This window comes from Accipiter gentilis, chromosome 25 (genome assembly GCF_929443795.1).
Source record: "Accipiter gentilis chromosome 25, bAccGen1.1, whole genome shotgun sequence".
NCBI classification, from domain to species: domain Eukaryota; kingdom Metazoa; phylum Chordata; class Aves; order Accipitriformes; family Accipitridae; genus Astur; species Astur gentilis.
The window spans coordinates 18,696,150-18,720,376 of NC_064904.1; the positions used below are offsets into that span (position 1 = coordinate 18,696,150).

Genomic DNA, 24,227 nt, shown 5'->3' on the forward strand with positions numbered 1-24,227 from the left:
TACTTCAGTCTGAAAAAACCCTCAGTACATTCACACTGCCACACTACGTGATGCTGTTCCCTCTTGTCATCTGTATTTGGTATGCATATATGTATTTTTATTGATCAGTATGGCTAAAGTTTAATCAGAGTATTTTCTACAGAGAATTCCTGAGTGTTTACTCACACAGTCACAAAGTCAGGGCCCTACTTTTTCATCTTAGCAAGTACATCTTCATCTAGAGACACAAAGGGGTTGCAGGAAGGGAAATCCCTCCTGAAGGTGATGGAATCAAGTGATGCAATGCCACTGCTTCACCACCGACTTTCCAAAGCATTAGACAGTGTTACACATCAAGATTTTACAAAATGATGAAAACTGGAACTAAGGCATTAGCAGACAGGGCAGCAGAAGTATGCAGATACTGGTATAGAGGGAGATTAATCCTAGAGCACTAAGGATTAGAAATCAACTTGGATGTTACAGAGGTTTGCAGGGGAGGTGCAGGCTGATCTGTCAGGATGTGGGAATGTTCCTCGCACCAACTCCCCAGGAAAAAGCCTTCTGAACTTGAAGGGCTGGAATTAAACCCCACAGCCAACAGGAAGAAAAGCATTCTGCCAAAGGGTTTTAATAATGGATTGTAAAGAAGCAGTTGTCCAACATCCAACATTGAAACAAACTACAGGGTACAGAACATATACTCCTGTTTAGACTTATTGAATTAACTCGTTACATTTGTAAAACTTGGGTACAAAGTTTTGTATCGACTAAAGCTACAAATTCTTTCTCTCAAAAAAAATCCGATATTCTTTAAATAACGATTGGAAAGCTTTCTTTTTTCCCAATCCTTAAAATATTTCCATGGCAAAAGCCATAAAACCAGTCTAGAAAAACAGCTGTAAAACATACGTTGCATCATCTAAATATGTACATTAAAAAGGTATTTGACAAAAACAGTTCTGGAAAAGTTTTGAATTAAGAGTAATGAATGGGACTACCTTAACTCAATAGCCTGATCTTTTCACAATCTACTTGAGACTTTGGGTAAATTTACACATCTAAAAGAACTTAACAGATATGCAACTTTTCCTTTATGAAATCCTCTTATATTATTTCCAGGAAAAAGTAGTTCCTCAGGAAGAGTCCTGTTTTTCACATGCATCACATAATGACAGTAATATGCTCAACTCCAGCAGTATCTGCTACTATAGTATAAAGATACTAAGATACAACATTAAATAATCAAGATATTTTTAACCAAGAAAACTAGCGTTAGACCTTCCCAGTAACAGTCAAGATCGTAAGAGTGATATTTTAAGATACTTAACATGGTCCGTCTCTTGCACAAAACTGCCAACATTTTGTTTTGACTTACAGTTTATTTATTACACTCAAGCAGCAATGGAGCCATTTGTTGTGACAAAACACCAAACAGTAAGATTTGAGAAAGCTTTGAGGGAGAGGGATGAGTTAGGAAGAACGCTTTATGAGCTATTAGAAGTTTCACAATCCAGCTTTTCAAGGCCAGCTTTTCATTTGGAAAAAAATAAGAGCAGCTGCCCATGCTGAAGCGAGGTCAGCTTTGTTCCTGCCTGCCTCCCACCTGGACCACCAAGGCACTGCCTTATTGCTGACCTTCAGCAGTGGAAGATTCTTTGGTGGGCTGAAGCAAAAAGAATATGGTGTGGAAAAACAAATGCTAGCAAAAGAAAACAGGGAGGAGGAAAAATTTCTGCATGTCTTACACAGTAGTCTATTGTCTGAAGTTTGTAATAGTAAATGTCATTGTATGAAGGCTAGCAGTCAAAAGTAATCCACAAAGTCCCCCCAGAGCTCCTTCCAGTTCTTCCAGTTTTTGTGGGTTTGCAGTCACTGTCCTATTTAATATTTCCTCCAAACCTGCTTTGTAGAAAATTCAAGACTAGTAAGGTTTGGATATATAAAGTACAGTGCCATCAAATGTGCAAATTAGAGAAATTAGCCCATAATTGTTAAAGACTTTTTTTGACCATTCATGCACTTCTTTTGCATCCATGCGCAGAAAAAAAGTTTTGCTTTAATAACACTCATCAAGCACTCCAAAACCTCAAGCACAAAACCACACCTCTCCCTCACCTTCTTTCAACCGCATGATCTCCTTAATCACCTCTTCTGGAATTCTGGACTCAGGAAGAGACTGCATGTTAAACAGATGCATAGTCAAAATACTGTGAAAGAAAGAGCTTCAAAGAGAGAGGTTGGCTGGTTATCTGTGTAATCTGGTTATATCCACCCCATACAGTGAGGGACTCCAAGCAGAAATACCCAAAGACCCATCTGTGCAAAAAAGCCTCCCAGAGTCCACACTTAAGCCAAGGACTGAAGGACAGTTTTTTCTTCTAAGTACAGCATCTAGATATTTCAGCTGTAGTGTTATGTTATGCCAGTGACACGTAACTAAGGCCAATCTCAGGAGCTGAACCATTCTTTAGGAATGGTTCAGTCATCTCAACGCAAGAGAGACCACAATGGGTCTTGACACAGCTAGAGGATTAACAAACCTTTGGCCATTTGTGGTAAAGATGGGGAGTTGCTGGTCCTATGAATATAGTCATGTCAATATTGAAGACAGCACAACTCATTCAAGAAAGCACATACCTTATAAAGACAGGGAACGGAAAGGTAGAATAATCTCATTCAGCTGAAATCAAGCTTCAGCAACAGTAGCTGCTTAGGAAGAGCACTGGGGAAGGGAACAGAAGCTCTAATCTTCAGAGGCCATAACCCCTACCCAAAGAACAGCTTCTATAGAAAATTCCCCAAAGAGCTGGGGAACAAGCAAGCTGTTACAGGTTCAGAAATACTCTGATCATCAGGGATGTGTAAATGTGTAAGCTCTGGTCCCACAAAGTTCTGATTCCCAGAAGAAGTCTGATCCTACAAAAGTAAGCATCACTTCAGTTAAATTTAACTGAGATTTGAGATTAACTAGCAATAAAAACCAGAAGTTTGCCTTGCTGCAAAGCAAGCATAAAATGTGGTTTGTATCTCCAGGAAAGCTGCAGGTTCTTTTCAGATTCTCCTGCTGGAGAACAGCCCTCACTAAAGCTGAGCAGTACTGGTTCAGACACAAGAGCTATCAAAACTGCAAACTGGGAGTGCTTTGTCATCTAAGCCTCCAAACAGTTGAGAAGTCTGGGAGGAGAAACAGAATTGTGCAGCTACAGGTAACTACAAAACAAGCCCTGGAACCAAAGTTTCTTTAGTCACATGGGAGCCATGAAAGAAAACTAACTAAATAAAAAAATTAAAAAAAAAATAAAATCAAACCTATGTTTGCTTTCCTTTACCTTACCCTGGGTTAGGGCAAAAGAGAAAGAAAAGTATGTCTCAGTATCTTAAACCTAGAAAACAGGAATGGTTCCCAGGGAGATCTCTGGAACCACAAAAGTGGTAGTTGTCAACATCCAAGGCTGAGAGCACAACACTTCTAAATGATCCCAGTCCAAGACAGATCACTTGAGACACTGGTCTCACGCTCATGAGCAACCAGTCAAATGCCAGGCCAGTAGTCACTGGAGTAAGAGTTCCAGGGGGAATATGCACATCTGACTTCAGTGCACCAAATCCACAGTTTTTCAGCTTGACAGGGACTGATGCCCCTCCTTGCTTAGCAGTATCAAAAAGCAGAGGAGAAAGCATCCATCATTCCCTGACTGTGGTGAACTCAGTGTAGGAGAGATCTCTCTGAGCTCACACTGATATGGAGCTGGAGGAAAACAGAGTATTGTACAACCAAGCAAGTTGGCAGTGCTGGGCCTTTAATGAGCTTCCTCAAGTCAAAACGATAGGCATCTGCTGTTACTGAAATTAGAAGGCCAAAGTATATATTACCATACACATTATCTCACACCAGGCATCTGCAGAGTCCAGAACTTCCTGAAGTACTGGCAGAATCACTATGGACAAGAGACATATGTAGAATTTAAAGACAAGTCTGTACACAACACACATAGTCTTGCATGGAGGTCATGTAAGCACAAGCTGTGATGTAGACCCAATGGCTAGACAAGCTTGTTTTCATGGAAGGACAGCTCATGAGATGATCAAAAAAAGATAATGATCTTGTAGAAGCAAACCCATACTGCTAAAGAAATCTGAATTGCTCTTATGACTGCCAAAACACAGATAACAGAGAACTTCTGTACGCAGAGCTAAAGAGCTTGGAGCATTCAGTGAACGAAGCATCATCATAAGCACTTTGCTGGGGATACATCCCTTCAAAAGAAATTATCCTGATAAAGTACTCCCTGTTTTCTCCTAAAAATCTTTGCAAGGTCTTTGGTGTTCAGTAGGAGCAAACCAGCAGGATCCCAAAACAAAGTAGTCCTTCATCTAAAAGAAAGCATAAACATATCTCAGACAAGAGACTAGAAAGTGTGGAAAGAGCAATCTTGTAGTCTCACAAGTCACTCACCCCTCTAGTACTTCACGTAGCGAACAGATAAAATTACTCATTTTACAGATGTAGTCATAAAAGACTCCCCAAAAGAGAAATACTTAGATTTTGTTCTTTCCATCAACAAAATCTCAAAGCACTCTGGAAAATAAGTATTTTCTAATTTGTAAAACAGGAATAGCAGCTGTTTGTTTCTTTGAAAAGTTACTGTTGGCCCATGAAGCTTGAATTGCTTTCTGTGTTTTCAAAATAATTGCCCCTCTTAGAGCATAGGAGCCTCATCTACTCTTTGATGCAGTTCCAACTCCTCTGTTCCAGGAAAGCTGTTCCATACTGCTGTTACTGAGTATATGCTACCTATTTTTCCAAAACACAACATTCCGTCCATTCAAGACAATTTTGTTTGGACATTACAGTTTGAGATAACAGGAGAAGCACATACATTATTAGTTGCATGTTCCTCTTGTCACCACACTTTCTTTTGAGCATAAACAACCTATATAGATATCATTAGCAACAAACATTCCAAGAACCTTCAACTTCATTGAAAGTGGGTAACACAAGAATAAGATGCCCACTGCCTTACGCCTCTTCATAGTAACAGAACATCTGTCTTCAGTTCTGTGGTACAAGTCTTAGTCAAGGACAGGCTCTCTGTGCCATATGTGCTATAAAACTACGTTCTATTAGAATCAAACTGTCTCTCTCTACAGGGACTTTGCAGTTCAAAGCTAATGCAAAAGTCACACTTCAGACTTGTGTAAAGTCCCTCCATGACAGAGGTGATGAAGCACGTTTCCAAAACGGTAGCTAGGAATTCCTGTATTATAGATGCTAACAGCCCCAGACTCTTCCGACGGTTGTATACAAGCCCCTGTAGTCATCAGGCTGTTCATAATCGTGCGGCAGCACAGCCCATCCAAACACCTCAAACACAACAGCAGATTGGCATCACTTTTTAATATTCTAGAGAGGTTCTCACTTAGTAATGCCAACTTGCAATGATGTTTTATCCCCAACAGCAAGTTCAAAAGGCAGTACCCACCATGCAGGCAGAAACATTACACTCAGGCCATGCAGCTTCATCTGATCTGAAACCAGTTGCAGGTTTTCTCCTAACTTTTAGGAAGCTCAGACCAGCCCTGCTCTCAGGAGAATGCACTTCTAAGACAAGATCCATTCCAGCCAATTAAGAGTCCAAACAGAATAAATGGGTAACACGACAGAGCTTCACCACTACAGTAGGTGGTCCAAAATTTCCACTCTAAATCCTGAGGAATAGTGGGGAAGCATGCAGAAACCAGTCAAACTGGAACACATTAGTTTTAAACAAGTTTTGCTACATGAAGCTAAAGTAGTGAAATTGTTACCTTTCAGTGAAACAAGCAGCTCTGCTGCCTGCAGTACATATCCTACTTGCTTTTCCAGTGGCACGAAGAATTCAGGACATTCCCTGATGGGCAGCACAGGTTTGCAGCATCTGACCTTACACCACAGCATTTGAAATTCAGCCAAGATACAGTCTCTACCTACTTCTCCATTACCATAAGACCAAACTCCCCCAGGTTATTTCTGACAGGGTAAAGGAAGTTGCAAACTGATAGACACTGTGCAGTGGCGGGTTACACAGCCTGGCACCTTGCAGGAAGTGAAGTGGGAGTGTATGGGGAAATGCAACGCTCCCAAGTTTTTTAACACTACCCCTGGTGATCACTGCACCTTCCTCTGCTTTCAAAGGGCACCCAAATTCAAGTAGAATCTGCTCTAAATACTGATTTAGAACAGATGTAGTTTAAACAGAATTTACATGGAAAGCATTTTTTGATTTTTTGTCTACCCTCTGAAGGGAGAACATGAAAACAAAAAACAACGTTAAGTCATAAAGAAATAATTGTTGTAGTCCTCAGCAATTTTTAATTCCCCTTCCTTCACTAACCATCTGGTTTTTGTTAGAAAACACTGTAAAATGATTTTCCAAAACCTTTGACATGCATTCTGCTCAATAGGTCCCAAAAGCCCAGGAAGGAGAGCTTCAAACCAAGTAACAGTTGTTATTTATTAAGCCCTACTAATGAAATTGGTCTAACCATTTTCTTCTAACCATTCCCTACTATTTGCAAGGGCAAGGGATAGGGATTTAGTGCGTTAAGATGATGCACTTAAAAAAAAAAGGACATTACACCGAGGAAATTATTATTCGAGCAGATTCAGTCTGATGAACCAAGAAAAAGCTGCCTCTGCACAACTCAGGACTCTCAAGATACCTATCTGATTAAGTTACTTCGGAACAAATTAGTGCTCCATGAACTGATAACACCATAAATAAGCCCAACACGAAAGAGAGAAGCCACTGACAGACACAGTATCCTCCTGACAGCAGCTGAGCTCTACAGCTCTCATCCACAATGAACACCAAAAAGCTGTCAGTGCCAAAAGGATTTCTGGTCTTTTTACTCAAAATTCACGAAGTACGTCAAAGCAGATGCAATATCTACAGTAAATAACTAATCACAAGAATACTATACTTTCATTTTCTCTCATCACTCAAAGCACAAATTGTAGTTCTCTCCCTAACCTAATAATTATTTGTATGGCTGCATTTTGTTCTTCTCCAGTAGCAGCATGAAACTTGATTTGAGCTGCAGGAACCCAGCCAGTGACTATATAAGCTGCTGTTGTGATAGCACAAAGCAGAAGCCAACTCGGCAGGTAATTGGACTTGAAGTCGGAAAGATCTTCTCCAGTCAGCTTGAAATAGTAATTTCATAGGGGAGAAAATAGGTTGTCTTTATCTACCACAGGTTACCAAAGGAAAACTTTGATCCCAAGACAGACAGACATAATAAATACGAAGACATACCACCATAAAAAGGTATTAAAGGTGGCTTTTAGTTTTGTACTCTGCAGCAAATCAAAAGACATTTGCAATCCCCATCAAGTCAGTGTTAAGAATGCAACTCCTTAGTTATCAAAGCACAGCAGTCACTCGTTAGAAAGGACTACTTCCAGTGCTTCCTAGTTATATTCTCTTGCCCACTGACTCAATATTTTGTAAGGTCTCAAATATTGCACATGCTGTTACAGTAGAATTCATTCATGCTTCCAAAGTAATCCTAGGGAATCCCGGCGGGCTAATGTCAACAACTCACCCTTCCTGATGCTGTACTTCAAGTAACTCAAATGCACGTGAAGCATCATCTTCATTTTTCTAAACTTCACTTCCGTAGGTGTAATTCCAAAGCATGAGAAACCAATAAAGAAATCTAAATGTATGCATACCTAAAGTCATGGGGGATTACATGTGTTCAGTATCACCAGTAATCTCATTGTTAATGTCAGCAGCTAGCAGCTCCCCCTCTATGGAACTGGGGGAGTTCTCTCCCACTGTTCCACAAAAAGAACTCCTCCAACTAACAACATCCAACAAGGAGTTGGTGATGGCTATGAAGAGGAGGAAATAGGAGTGAAGATCCACCTGTGTTTGCACAGGGGCAAGCGTTAACCTAACAGCCCACTGAATCAACAGATTGGATGCGTACAGGAACATGAACATCTTTGCTTAGCAGAAATTGGGATCATACAGTTTTATATAAGACAGGGTATCATATTATTCACCTACTTAAGATCTATAAGAAAGATATACTGTCCTCAAATATTTTTCTATAGCAATATTAAGCTGGTTTTGTTTCAGTTACAGACACCTCTTTTCCTGTCAGACATGTATATACCCCCAGACCAACCACACCCCCAACCACAAAAAACCCTTAAAAAACCTCCCACATCCCCCCAAAAAACCCTAGTAAACTCTAGTTTAGCATCCCATCATTCCCAAGTGATTATTCTGAAAACTTACACCCCCCTCTCACTTGAAGTTCAGCACTCACTGGAAAATTTCTGCAGAAGTAAAATTCTCCCAACACCGGCAGACCTAGACTTGAGTTCCACAGCACTAACTATTGTGCGTGAAAGCAACAGTTAAGACAATTCAACCAAACAAAATAAACATTACAACTAACTTTTGATTTTGTTAAATAGCTCTAACGGCTTGAAAATAAAATTCAGCAATCCTAGCTATGTCACAATAAGCTAGTAGCAAACTCACACCTAAGAGTTTGGTAGTCAGAGGAAGGTGTCACAGATCATTATGATCATGACTGACAACAGCCTTCCTCTTCATCATAAGACCCAAGCCCCAATGCAAAGAATGGCCTCTCCTGTGACTTGATGATTTTGAAACAAACTCTCTAGTCTAGCAAAGGGGATTACTAAAATCCTGAGTAAGGTTCACACACAGTTAATGAAAGTCTCACACTTCCCCCCACCCCAGACACATACACACACACAAACAAGAGGCTGCATAAAAGTTTTAAGCTTCCTTTCTTACAGTAACACCAATTTTGACAATGCTGGAAAAAGTCTGTCTCAAACAAGCAGTCTGAGTTTTGTAAAACAGGGGACACTAGAAAATTGCCTGAATGGTACCTAAGCATAATTAATAAAATAGGTTTTAAAGTCAAGTGCATAATGTTGAAGAGATGCATGCGTATTTTAACAATACTCTGAAAAAACTTGAGACTCATTACCCCATGCAGTGCCTTCCCCCCCAAATATACCCATATACCCTCAGAAGGCCAAACAATTCTAAATTTTCTTCAGCACCTCCAGAAGGCAGTGTGGCAAAAAACAAGCACGCCAGTGGAAGAAACAAAAGGCACTGATTCATATGCAATTAGCTGAGCTAAATTTACTACTGAAACCAGTGCTACTCCAGCTGTCCTTGACACCTGCATAGCAGGGACAATGGAACATGACAAGCATCCTCTTACAATCTATTGCAGTTTTCAGGCTTACACACTAAATTAAAATTGGCGACAGCTACAGTTCTTGAGCTGCTGCATTAATGCAATTAGCACAAAACCAGCTATGCACCTTTTGCAAGCATCGATGCCACAGCAGAGACAAAACAAATGGAGACAGTCAGTCCTTTATCCACCTCTGCTTAAATCCACCACCCAAAAAAGCATCACTACTCTAAAAATAACATGGGTTTTTTCTGCTCAAAGATTCAGTTTACACAGTGACAGACAAGCAAAGCAAAACAGAGAACTGCTATCTGAAAAGTTAGAAGGAAGGATGTAAAGGGAGGAAACTTGTTAATATCCTGTGCAGCACAAGTTCCCACCATTTTAAACTTCCTTAAGTAAGAGTTAGACTGAAAGACTTGAGAGCAGAACAAAATTTTTGAGGTCAAGTTGCACATTATTTTCTAAGAGCAAAGCTTTTCTCTATTAATCTATGTGTCTGCAGTCATTTACAAAAGCTGTATGCAGAAACCATTCCTAGTAAAACAGATTTAGGCTCTGGTATCTAAGATGTCAGAAAAGCCTACAAAAGCATCTTAAAACATAAGTGTTCCTTCTGTGCATCGAAAGAGCACTAACTGAAATCCACTGCATCACTGTTCTGGCACACATCCACCAGCCTTGCCCCAGACAACAGTCTAAATACACATAAGCTCTTTTAAAAGGGTTCAGAGAAAGTGCAAGACCATACATTCAACCTCACATATCTACCTGAATCCAAATCCTCAAAGAAGGGGCTTTAATGTCTCAGACCTATGCTATCTTTATAAGGGCACTAATTTGTACAGCAAACATATTTTATCTGCACAATAACAATGCAGACGAACATTAACCAGATACCTTGCAGTTTCTGCCAGGTGTTTAAATATTTTGCAACTCAAATGCCAAAATACTATCTGCAGTCCAAATGCTTAAGCTTATCCAGTGAGAACATGTGTATATTTCCATCAGCTATGTAAAACACATTTTTTTCATTTGTTACATTTTAAGCAACAGACCAGAGTTACCAACATACAAACATATACTAAAGGGCCTATTTTGAAGGTTGATCTCGTCAGGAAAATTTAACTCACAAATGCTTTCTTTTTGAGAATACCAACACTGAAAAATATTTACAGATGCTTTTAATCCAAAAGACTACGTATTTATCTGCACTAGGCAGGCCCTATACAATCTTTAAAAAACCCCAAGCTCTGATACTCTATATTTTGGCAAGTTTAGCTTTTATACTGTGTATGGTATGTATTATAAAAGAAAACATAATCCTATACTATGTATTAAACAATATTCTTCTCTTGATCTAAGTTAGACAACACAGTTCTGAGAATGGTGTAGGTTCTCCCCCTCCTCCGATACGCATTTCTGTAAAAGTGATGTATGCCTCTTGCAAACCATCCACTTTTGTGAGTGTCAGCACAGAACTCCCCCTCCAGTTTGTCCCAAACTCTGGTCACTTTTTGCTTCTAGGAAGGTGGCTTTGAGGGAAGAGATAGCATGACTTTTTGCAGCTTGAAATATGTTCCACCACCAGAATTGTAACCTGGACAGTTCTATGGGTTAATATATTACTATATTAACATACATACTTTACTGCTCTTCCTTCATAAATTACTACCTTAATATATTTATTTTACTGCTTTTCCTCCTTCACCTACACTAAACTTCAGGTAAAAACATATACAATATGATTATTAGCAACAAAAATGAAAGGCCCAGAGGGATCGTGACTTTTTTTAATACCATGTCAGTTATCCTCCTGGAGAAGAAAGAGACATACCAATCTTACAGTCCAGTGAGAAAGAAATTAAAATACTTTTTGTATTTGCGTCACCTTACTACTCTATGGCTCAGATAAAACAGTCAGCACTGACAAAGTCAGCTTTCTGAACAGGGGCAGAAGGGTCAGATTCCCTCATATCTGAGGTTAAAGACTATTTTAAACAGGTAACTGGATTAAAATTAAAGCTATATACGCCCAGAAAGAAAATCCACTGCAGACTTTTCATTAAAACAAATTATCTACCACAGAATGAACTGGCAGCAGGGTAAATCAGCAGTAACACATGAGTTGTTCTCCACCCAGGATCATCAGAAAAACAGGATTTGCCCCACTGTCACGTACCTTCGATGCTTGAGGAGTAGAAATCACATGAACAGTGCTGGGCTTAACTCCATTTGCCTTAGGTCGCTTATAAAGGGCAAATCTGCTTTTCCTGCGTCCTCTGTCGCCATTAGGGAGGGATCCATTATACCTAGAAATAAACAAAAAAAGAGTTTGCCATAAACCACCACAATTTGGAATACAGAAAAGGAGAGCAACAATTTGGCCACAGTATGCTGATGTTGTCAAATGCATGGGCAAAACCAAAAAAGTAACAAGCATGCTAAGTTTTGTTTCCTGAATTATGAACATTCAAACATTCTTTACCTACCAATGGTTGAAAATTTATTCATCATTAATAAGGCAATAAACTACAAACGAAATAGAGTTGTTCAGCCACAGAAATACTTCTTCACCTCTAGAATTAAAGGAATTTTGAAGAACAAATCTTCTCCGTAATTCAGAACATGGGGAGTTTTAAAAATGCTTTTACCCTACCATCTCCCTTCCCCACATCTCATGCAGGAATGGAAAAGACAAGAGGAAGAACAGGGGTGATTTGGAAAAACAAAGTAATTCAGGGGCGAGTAAAACTAAGTGAAGGGGAATTTTACTCTACTCCCATATAAGGTTTTTTTAGCTGTGGAGGGTTTTTTTCCCCCCTTTTATTTAAGCTCTAATCCTAAAGGCTTCATCTATTATTAAGGAAAAAGGATGCAAGTGTTTTTAATTTATGTGACTGTATCTGAAGACTCACTAATGACTTCCTTTATCAGGTGTAACACAGTAGCCTTTGACAGTTCTTTCATTTCTCTCTGTGGACAGAGACCCAACGGATTAATTATTCAGAGAAGTCTTAAGCCTCAAGGGGACATAGCTCTTTCTCCAGGGAAGGGATCAACTGGAAATTCCTTTGCAATGCATAAGCATTGAATTCACCACCACCCCATCCCAAATATTTAGGACAGGTAGACACTTCTCATGACAGCACTGTCACCTGCAACATTCTCGCTAACTCTCAGCTGATGTATGAAGATCTCTCAGGGCTTTACAGCATAGATGCCTCTTCCATAACTGATCCTCAGAGATTTCAGACTTTTGCCTGAAGAACTACAGATGTTATTCCACTTATAAACCTCATTTGTCTTTCTGGTGGGGTCTGTTCTACACTGATCACATATATCCCTCTCCTACAGTCTTTATGATTAAAAGCTAACATCACAGTCAGGAAAAGAATCTGAAAAGAGAAGAAAGTCACCTTTAACTCTTCCTCTAACTCCCTGCAAAGCAAAAGAGGTTAAAAAAAAGTTAGGAGAACTCATTAGCTGGTTAGAGATACACTTAGTTCAGCTCTACATCCACCACACTATCCGTAGATTAAAATCATTCATTTGTAGCCTTGCAGAAGGCTAATGGCCACTCGCTGCTCAGGCTGTAAGAGCAGTTCTATGACAACAGCTGACTAGGAAAAGCAATGCAGTAACCCAGAATTATTTTTTTTCCTTATCTGTACTTTTTGTATGTGTAACTAACTAGTTAGTGTTACAACAGAATGCACTTGGAGAGCCTTGTATCCTTTCGCAAGCAAATTAGAAATGGGTAGTGGATGAAAGTAAGTGGTCTCATTGTTAAGGCTCTGGAGCACTGCCCTGCAGAAGGCTTACTGCTTACTTCAGGCAAGGATCACCTGGTGTCACACAGGAAAATAGTTTAAAACCTCACATGCACAATGTCTAAATACCGGTGGTCTGAACTGCAGGACTGCTGAATGTTTGTGAGCACAATAGAACAGATTTAAGGACTGAAATAATCTCAAATTTAAGTACTCTAGAACATAAAGACACTTTTTTTTTTTTTAAATATACATTTAATACATGATGCTAGAGACGCATATTAAGTTAAGAGGCTTTCAGCTGGGCTACAATTGAACTTGTTCTCCCACTTCCATTTTCATAAGGAAGACTACTGTATTTTTTCTGGAATATTAAAAGAGATTCCCCAACACAGCAGAAAAACAACAGAAGTCACTATTACTTCATGCCAGGCCTACTCATACCTAGAAACTTGTTATTAACCCTACACAAGACAAGAGTAGCACTCACTTAACACAGCGGATCCTCGTCACAAGACACCAATTGCTAGAAAGACATATCAGTACAATCCACAGGCAATACCAGCCCTCAGAACAGGAGTGATATGATACTGCAGCTTGAATCTTCCTAGATATATACACATGCTTTCTTCCAAACACACTATATTACCATGAATATGCCAGCAAGTTTTAACTTGCCTGAAGACAACGTTCTTTCTACAAGTATTTTTATCTGAAAACCCAAGAAAGGAACAACTCCTTCAGAAATATAAGTAGTATCATCACTAGCTTTATATTCTGCAATTGAATTTTTTTTATTTGTGTAACTGTTAAGCAGTACTGAATTTAAGTAGTTCCACTGAAAGTTAAAGCCAGGCTAGTGGGGTTATTTTGTGGGTTTTTTTCTCATGTTCACAAAACAATTATAACTGGGAAAGGCTACTTGATTTCATTTCAGGTCTCTGTGGGATTTAATTGTCTTTTAAAGAAGAGAAAGAAAGAAGCCACTCACAGTTAAAAAGCATTTTGGAAACTTTAAATAGGAAGGAAATAAAGGCAAAGTCAAAGTTTAATTCATTCATCCTGATTAGCACTGACAAGTTTTCATGAAAGTTTTCTTTGTGCCAATTTCTAAATTTCATTTGCACAAAAGGGCAGGAGGAATTGAGTGGTAGTTTTACTATTTGTTATGCTTTAATTATAGACCTGCAAGTTTTATTTTGATCTGACATTGGTAAAAAGAGCTAGGACAATTACTAGGCATATGTAAGTTTTACAGGAGAGAAAAAAAGAATGTCAGAGAACTTGCCTCTTTCCTCTCCACAGCCAGCAGATGCCTTGATTTTTTTTCTAGGCTAGGACTCCCAACTTGTTCATCACAAACCAGCACTCCCCATGGCACTTGGGCCACACCTTTCCTTGCCACGACCTAAACAGTCTACATACCAAATGAACCAGTATTAATGCCATGGGATCTTGTCAGCCACTACAGGACCTGCACCCACATGCTCACCCAGCGTCTGTGTCCTGGTAAGCACGAAACTAAGATTGCTCTTGAAGCAGCAGACCCACATTCATTTCTGGGCAAGTCCCTGCCTTACTGAACTGAGCTGTCCCACAGGACACAGTGGGTTTCAGCGTTCAGGAGGAGGAATATAGGCATAGCCACCCACACCTTGCCAAGTCAGCTTTTCTAACACCTCTACAAGGAGCTATAGCGAGAGAAGCAGCCCTCTCCTATCCTTCGTTTTTCTCAACTGTTCCACTAAGCAGTGACTGGGTCAGCCACTACTGCCTCCTCCCTGGCAGCAGCAGGATGGCACTGCACAGGTAGAGGAGGGACAAGGACTAAGGCCAAAAATTCCCCCTCACTGAACACTGGGGGACTCTGAGCTTCCCCATAGCCAACAGGAGCTTCATAAACAGAACAGAAGCTCCTTGTCCAATCTTCCCACAACCCCTCTCCACCAGCATCAGCCCATTTCCCTTCTCCCTGCACCCTTCCAATAGCTCCAGAAGCCTGAGGCACCCTAGGGACCAGCACATTAGCATGCCAACTTTTTGCTTCACAAGATGGACAGCACTACCAAAGACAACCTGCAGCTGGAACTCTACCTCTCACCAAAAAGCCTACAACAAATGTTGTTTCCAACTAATAAAATCAACTAGGAGAAATTAAATTTCAGAGACAGAATGACCGTTTCTGAGACCATTCTGCTCACATGCAGATCTACACGGCACTTCAGAAGCTCCCCAAATGTTCCAAAACATCAGACCAATGCATGTGGTAAGAGCAGCCCTATACTTTTTCCAAATGCTTCTCAGTGACAGCAATACTGGGACAACTAGCATTATGAAACCTCATGGGACAATTACCTCTGCTGATAGCACTATTCCTTGCAAATAAGGGAGTGGTGCTGGCATAGGCTATGGGCGCCATAATTATCAAAGCCAGTTTCCTACATATTTATATCAAACAGTCAAGGACTTTGGTATATAATGAAATGCAAACTCCAATTAAGTTTTTCCTATGGTTGGGATATGTAATGAAAGCCTCTCCTCTGCATGGATTCATGACTGTCTGGAGAGCAAGACCACACACGCTCTCTCCCACGGTCCAAACACTGCGGCAAGTTCCTATTTTCTACAAGTCTTGTAGGAACCTACTTGACTACTGCAGAGATCATCAACAAGTTTTGAACCATTTGTGGGACAGCTTGTTACACAAGCTTTTTTGTTTTGTTTTGCTTTTTTAAAAGGAATCAGGCTTAGCCAGCAGCAAAGAGTAAACAAGAGCTCTGTTATTTAGGACAAGAGCTTTAAAAATCTTGACCTGCACCTTGAAAAGTTAGACTTCAACTCAGGGAAGTAATCCTCAAAATTAAGGGGAGTATCTACTAGCTACCAGACACAGAAGACACTGCATGTAGCTCTTCTGTTTGTTTGGGGGTTTTTTTTGTTACAATGCTATGAAAATACAAGCTATCATAGAACTTCTCCATACCTATGCAACCTACCTCCTACAAGACTACAAACTGAACAAGTCATAATTTTCACAGCCCTGGACAAAGAAAAAAGTGTAATTTTGTTTGCTTTCCTCACCTACTACTAACAGTTCTACTGCACACCTTGTCATTTTTAGATGCAAACCATCCCATTTCACAGACTTAGCTACATGAACAGATGACATGCTACAGTTTAGTTGTTACCATAGCTCACATCTTTGCTGCGCTAAACAGTAAAGCTGCAGAAATCAAGTCAGGCTTGAGTGAATTTTTCCGTTTAAGTACATTCTGATTCCATATTTGGTATTATCCAGTAGTATATACTCTGCACATATCAAAAATTCAGTTTGTGCTTACACCGTATTTTTACCGTAATGGAACTAGCGTGGGCCAATCCTGCTGCTAAAAGCAGCAGTCCCACCTTTCATTTGCTGGTTTGTTCCTGCTACTTCTCTCCCTTGTTCACATGAAGGGGAAACAAAACCAGATTTATGCTTTAAATTTAGTTTTAAACCACATCAATTCCTCGCTCTCCAGTTCACTGCAAAGCCACAGAAGCGCTTGTATCAGCAACAAGGGGAAAATGGCACAGAGGGCAGGAGAGATTCCTCTGGAAGTATTGCAAGTCTATAGTTATCATGACATCTACAACATTAGCAGTCTAAAGATACATTATTCACCTTCGCAACAGCCAGCCCCAGAGCTTTTCACGACTGTACGCTCAAGTCCTGATTAACTGGAAAGCCCTCTTCTGCTGAAGCATCTAACATTTACTCCCTTGAACACAAAGTCACATGCTAGTTTATTTCAAAACGCAAACGTAAAGCTTCAACATATGCAACACTGACAACAAAATAAGTGAACTTTTACCTCCTTTTATATATATAATACCACTGCCAGTACTTCATACTCTTTACACCACCCTCCTATCATACTGAACAATTCATTTTGTATCTAGGAGAACTGATGTGCTATTTCAGCAAAAGAACTCAAATGGTTTGGGATTTTCTTCTCTTTTTTTTTTTTTAAAGACAATATTTATTCCAGATATGTTTTTCTGTATTAGACCTTCATAAAACAAGCAGTTGCTGTCTGCCAATTATCTGAGAATGTCAGTAAAACAGAACAGTGAAGTTATTCTCAAACTTAATCTTATTGGGAAGTGTTGCCAAATAGGAAAAGCAAAGATAAGTAGTACTTCTGTACCAACAGGATAGTACTAGTTTATATTCTCCTTTGAACCCCATTCTCTGGTACTGTGTATCAGTATTACAGATACTAACTCAATATGAATTTAAGTCTAAGCCTACCTCCAGCTGATTATTGCATGCATCAATTTCTGTCTCAGAAGCAACCTACATCACCAGAGGTATTGTTAATTGTCAACCTGTTCCTGTAAAGTTTTGGCAGTGAACAGAAGATTGTTTCTTGAACCACTAGTATAGTGCTTCAGACGACTACAACAGATTATAACAAAAAACTTGAATTTTGACATTTCTTGAAGGTTGGAAGGAGGATACTGTCATCCTTGTCATTATCATCCCCCGGCACTCAACAAGCAGCTCAACAAGCCTAGACTGACCAGAAGGTTCCCTTCTATCTTCCAAAGACGCACTTTCCCCACTGCATCGCATGTACCTTTGGCAAAATGTACAGCTGCTTCCTGAACACAGAACAACAGAAAACAGAGCTAGATAGAACTTCAAGGAGTCATGTAGTTCATCCCCAACTTGAAGGCTTGATCCAGTCCTTCCATGACATTTCTGTTTCAGTTAGTCTGGAAAATACAGGCCTCCTCATCTTGTTCCAACATCTTTAGAGTTAAAATTCTCCCCATGCATGCAGCAAGGGAGATTCAGGTCAAAGCAAGTCTCCTGCGCTTCCTGCCAAATCCACCAAAGAACCTAAACAACCTGTTCTCTTTTCCTTTTCACAGCAGGCTCATGTGCTAGAAGATTTGATTCCCATCTGATTTTTCTTTCTTTCTGAAGGAAAACATTTTAAGAAGTTACAGCAGCAAACTAAAGTAGCCTTGAGTTTTTGTTACTGTAATAATTATAGCAATGAGTAACTGATGGGCAAGCAAAGGGCTTCCATCCTTTGAGTAACAAAAGCCACTGATCCAAGACCTCTGGTTTATGCAACCTTGGAGGAAGTCTGAATGAAAAACACAGTCCCACCTCAGACTCTGCTGGCCAAGACACCTCTATAGGCATAAATCCTTCCTAATCACTACCAGTAGTACAGCTTAATAAAGGAGTCTTCCTGCAGAGCAAGAAAATCCAAACCAGCAAGTTCCAAAGTACCAAATAATCTCCTCTCTTTCCCCAACTAAAAGAATGTTTTTGCATCTGTGAACTTGATTATCCCTGAGAAAGGTATGCTGGAGTAATTAATTGTGGCTATAATCAGCTTTTTTTTTTCTTTTTTTTTCCTTGAGACAAGTGTTTGTTCTTACAACTAGCATCTGTGAAGTCATTTTAATCTCATAAAACATTTTAGGAAATATTCCCTTCTCCGGTACTTTTGGAATACTTGTTCGCATACTGATCAATCCTGTGTGTCTACCCCAAGCCTCCTCTTTCCCAGCACCAAATTTTAGCACTGCCTGCCTAGTTTACTGCTACCTGTACAGTCCTAGAGCCTCAAAGAGGTTGCAGTGGTTCAGGGAAATGCAGTCTGACCTGATAACCCCTGTAGTTATTAGGCAGATTTTTCAGAAAGAAGTCTGATTTGTATCACAGGCTAGTGATTAGGGTGTTTTGGGTTTTGTTTTGGGGTTTTTTTTTTAAGCTACCCTTCAAAAGTTGCTCCTAATTGCTCCTGCTACCATTAGGAACCTAGCAGTCAGCTTGACCAAAAGCTATATACTACTCCTATGGTGCTTTTACCTTCAAAAACAGCCAGCCTCTTTCTGATCAGAATCAGAAGTGTGGATTAACTGAACACATGGCTAAAAGGTTATGTACACCACGGGGTGGGGGGGAGGAATCTTTCAGAGGCACCTACAACAGATCAGATAAGCTAGAACCTACTTCCCTCCTTCACAAGGTATACAAATTAAGTAGAACCTTATCTACTGAAAACGCCACAAGAAATCAATTGTGAGGTAGCTGGGGTTCTCCAGGGTGACCTTACTTCTCCTTTGGTGTTCTGGAACAGAACTCATTGCTATTCTGGTTTGTGGGGAAAAAGCCTATTTCTGAGGGGAAAATGCCAGTTTCTGGCTGCTACAGCCTCCTCCCATTCCCCTCCTACCTGCCAGGTGATGAAAGGATCTGGTACACTGTAGTTAAGATTAATTCATAGGCTGCTTTTTGAACTATTCCACTCCACACATTCCCTCCACTGTCTGCAGGACTACCCCACTATTATAACAACTATAGTTAAAAAAAAAAGTTTGGTTTAGGGAGAATATTTACAGAAAATACAGCTGACTAAACCTCATGCATCTTTAGCTTACATAATATAGGCAATTCAAGAAAATATACACCTGATCTATACTAAGTTCACCCTACACAAAAAGTTAAAAGGATGCTATTGGCTTGCAAATGCCAAATCAGTTGTGCAAGAATTGCTTTTAATCAGCTCTATTTACACTACACATCCAGTTTCCTCAAAAATCCCCAAATCTCTCTGCTATTTTGGTACTCTCCCCCTCACTGATGTGGGAAAACAGACTAGGAAAATACAGAAGCAAAGTAGCAAAATCAGCCAGTCTCAAAGTGACGGGCACAAGAGTCAGAGCCTCATTACTCTACCTACTTGTACTCTACCTACTTGTAACACAAAATGACAGAGACCCAGTTAGGAGCATAGTTGTGACATTCGTGTAAACTACCTGATACTTCTTGCAGGGTTGGGAGGAACTTACTATATAAACTTCTTGTAACTCTCTTTGACCATATTTTTCTTAAGTGGCTTGTTACTTGCCCCAGATTATTCTTCTGGAAAATCATTTGGATTTCACAAAAGCAGAAATAACAAGACAGCAGACCTTGCCACCACTTTTGAAAGATATAAGTTTCTACAGAAGTTTCAGCTGGCTTTGCAACCTTAGTTTGACTAAAGAAATTTGAGCTCTTCAATTGCATGTGTTAAAGACAATGGGAAATAGGTATTTCCAGCGGCAGTAACGGATATTTGCTGCATAGGCTTCTGCAATACAACTATATAAGCAGCATAAGAGTTTGATTAAAAGCTAATACTCTAGAAGACCCTAAAGGAGCATGCTGATGCAGACTACTAGAGCCTCAGGATAAGCTTCAATTAAAGCAGTCAAATAACCTGACAGTTCCAAACAACTTAATAGCTAAAAACCTGTATAGGCAGCCCAGTTAAGCACTACAGCCAGAGAAAGGAAGGATTGTAGTCTCACCTACAATACAGATTACTTAGAAGCCTTCCATAACCATGATACTGGTAGGGAAAAAAGAGCAGCTACCTTTAACAGAAGAGAGAGAGGAGAAAAAAAGAAAAAAAACAACACAAACCCACAACACCAAAACCCCGTATTTAAGATATTATTATACCAATTCCAATATAAGTAATAAGCCAGAAGAACATTAGAATGCAAGAGGTTTTCCTTTCAGAAAGCAAAGGGTAAGAGAATCTGTTCTTTCACATAATGACTTCCTTAACAATCCTTATTTCCAACATTTTACTGCTCCCCCCAGCATTCATTTAACAAGGAGGCAATTTTATTTGGTGCTTTAAGCCCATCTCCAAAGCTGTCAACTAAAACCATTCACCACTGCATAAAACCAACAATGCTAGTGCACAGCAAAATACAGGGTATAAACTAATCAAGTTCATTTCAAAGCATGCTTTTTATTCTAGCTAAAAGAGCATAAGAGGCGGTCAAAGCACCATGTTTAGAGAATCCTCTTTCCAACCCTAAACGTCTCATACTATAGAGAAATTGCTATTCATCTGAGAACTATCTATAATCTAGCCAAATGCCACCGAAATTGTTTGATACAGCATTCTGTTAAACTAAATACAGATAGATACAATAGAAAGTGAGATCTAACTTTTACTGCGTTCAAAACAAGCCAGATAAACACAAAATCCCTTTCAAAGGAAAGTACTATGCACAGCTGGGTTTTGATGCAAGAGAGAAAGAAGTGAAGGAGGAAGACTGTTTATCCAAAACACCAGAGGCTTAGGATCCACATACTTTTGTCTGGAAACAATTTATAATCTTCTCTTAAATACCAGATGAAAAAAAAGCTGCAAGTCTCAGAATTAAGACAAATTAGACTTCATATAACGCAAGGGGACAAGAGACCTCAAAACACGCCTGCCCTGACATACCAAACATGCTCCCAACCTATCTGTGCTTCATACATGCTTGAAGGTGCAAAAGCAAGCTGTTCAAATTTTAGTCTGAGGAATGAACAGTAATAACACCATGTTACATCTGAAACTTCACTACGTTAAACATTATGGAGAAACTACATTTGATTCAAAGGACCATTTGGGCCATTAAAAAAAAAAAGCACAATCCAGACAATTCATTTCCTAAGCAATCAAACGCTCTTCCTAAAACACTATCAAGGACTATTTGACAGTTCACATTTTCATAAGAAAAAGTGATAACTTTCTTGTAACTTCAGCTATCCTCCAAATAAAAGCAGTTGTAACATCATTTTTGTGATTCCACAGACAAGAAGTTCCAGGATGTCTGTTACTTACAGCTTTTTCAAACACTCAAGCATGACAGGAATCATCTTAGGTTCGTTCCAGTATCATTTAGCACAGAGAAAGAAATACAATTTGCATCCATTTTGTGAATATAGGCGATCTCACAGGCAGTGTACTGAATAGAAAGTGAAGCACTCAACTACTGTATCCTGACCTGCAACATCTGTGTCAAATCCTATCTATTTAAACATTCATTTTAGTTTCCCAGGGGAAAAAAAACTGCCTTACAAATGTACAGCTCCCTGTTCAATCCCAACTGCTTAACAGAATCCCAGATGTTTGCCTCGGAAACAGAAAATAAAGAATTGGGTTTCCTTCTTCATAGCCCCTGCAAGCATTACTGCCTCTCTTAACATAGCAGCTTCCTTAATATCGCTGGTGTTGCATTATCATCGACTGCTACAGCAGCACAAGCAGCCAAAGGCAAGATAAGCTACTGCACAGCCTGCTCCAAGCAGATTTAGAGCAGGTAAGTAAAGAAAAACCAAAGAATTACCTTCCCACCTTCTGCTACCCAGCAAGATCTAGAGGTCCAAAGTTTCCAGATGGAGGTTATTTTAGAGGGCTGCTGCACTAGCACCTAGTTGGACCAGATGTACCAACCTAGCTGAGAATCATTCTCTGGTTACTTTTAGCATGTAGTATTCAGTGTGTTAGCGTCAGAGGTTCCTGCTTTTAACTCTTATTCTCCAAACAATATAAACCAGAAAAGAATAGGCTTTCTATGAGGTAGATGTAGAAATAAAACCAGTGAGACAAAGAACACACAGAAGCCTGAAAAACTGCACAGCTCTCAAAGTCTGGAGAGCACCATGAAGCAATGCAGCATTACACCTAGAACAGCTAGCAAGGAAGCTTAGCAGTACCTATTCTTTGGTAACAAGTGTGTTATGTCCCCTAAAAACCATACAGGATAAATTATTCTTCATACCCAGTTTTAAAGAACAACTACCTGAAACCTACCAGATCAGTGTGTGTACCATAAGTACACAAGCATCACAGCACAGCTGAAGCTGTGGTTGGTTTTTTTGTTGTTTTTTTTTTTTTAAAAAAAGTCTTAATAAACCAGAAATTAACAGTGCAGCAATGCAGAGAACTACACTTCGATATATCTTCTTCAGACTTAAAACACTCTGACAACTTACTAATTGACAGCAACCTTGGGTGTTTGCTTTCATCATAATCTATAACAAAGTTAATCAGTCACCTCTAGGCAAGAAAAGATTTTGCAAGTCTGTTAAATGTTTGCTACTGATCAGCAAAACTAATTCTGATCTATACAGCTTTATGACAGCAAAGTGTTTCAGTTCCACACTTTTACCCACAGAATTTTGAGATTTTTCTTCCCTTAAGAGGGCTTCCCAAAATGTTACATCAAATAAACATTGACCCTTCACAGGTCTCAGAATTATGAGGTATCTGCATGCAAGATCTGCATGAATCCAAGTCACAGAAGTGATGTATTCCTAAACTTTTTCATTTGTATATGCTCAGAGATTCTAATCTCTAGAAGAACCTCATTATACAGCTTCTTGCAGCAACTACTTAAACAAGAGATTCTGCACTACTGTTGTCTCCAGATGGGAAGGCACGTTGTTCTCAGTGATGCAGCAAGACATGGTTTTATGCAAGATAACCATGTAAGACTGCGTTTATATACAGATGCAACCATTGAAACCTTACAAGCCACACTGGCTCTATAGCAGCTAAGTTTCTTGGAGGACCAAAGTTTTCACTTAGCTTATTTGCAGTGCTAATCCAGCCTGCCTACTTCTGGTTACATACTCTACAATCTGAAGTTTCATAAAGTTTGCATTTCTGCATTCCAACAGATATTAAGTAATGCTCACAAGTGGCACAATGGTTTGTAGAACAGAAAACAAGTTTAAAACCACATAGAGTTCTCCCTCAAATTTTTTCCTTTGGAAATCCAGCTCTTTTTCTTAGCCAAAACCCACAAAGACAGTCAGCATACTATTACTATTTTTGTTCACCAGCTTTCAAAAAACAAGCCACCCCATATGTTTCTCTCTATTTATCTAGATTGCTTTGATTTTAAAGGCAAAGATGCCCTATGGGGAAAACCAGACCAAGAAAACAGAGGATCTGTTTAAACTAGTGTTTCCCAAAGTACAGGCTATAATTCCAAACAGTATTACAGGACTTAGAAGTAGCATTTGCAAGCCAAATGGAAATTCAGCTGTAGAAATAAAGCTCATGAGCACAAGACTGAAATTGGAAGTGGATTCCCCAGCAAAGTATGTCTGAAAAGAGCTAGTTCAGAGACACAGAAATCAAGTAATCGATTATAGCTATATGGCTCAAGAGATTCCCTTTTGCCCTCAGGTTTTTATACCTGACACTCTCCATAAGGGCACCTTGGCCATGATATGCCGTTTTTAACTGAATAGGGGAGTAGTATGATGCTAAGGAATTTTGCACCCCACTGACCTGCCAGTGCACAAGTATACACCTGTACAGACAATCTATGTCCTTTCTATGTGGGTTCTGCAGATACCCAAATTCTTACCTCTTCTCCCTC

At 39.6% G+C, this 24,227-nt stretch overlaps 1 protein-coding gene across 2 annotated transcripts in view; it reads right to left on the reverse strand.

Annotated features, from left to right (window-relative positions):
* The window catches only part of PELI2 (pellino E3 ubiquitin protein ligase family member 2), a 79,472-nt gene that overhangs the window by 41,010 nt on the left and 14,235 nt on the right, over window positions 1–24,227 (reverse strand). For both annotated transcript variants that reach the window (XM_049828556.1, XM_049828555.1), the window contains exon 2: window positions 11,405–11,534. In XM_049828556.1, coding sequence (XP_049684513.1) covers window positions 11,405–11,534 — 130 coding nt within the window. The remainder of the gene's footprint in view (window positions 1–11,404; window positions 11,535–24,227) is intronic.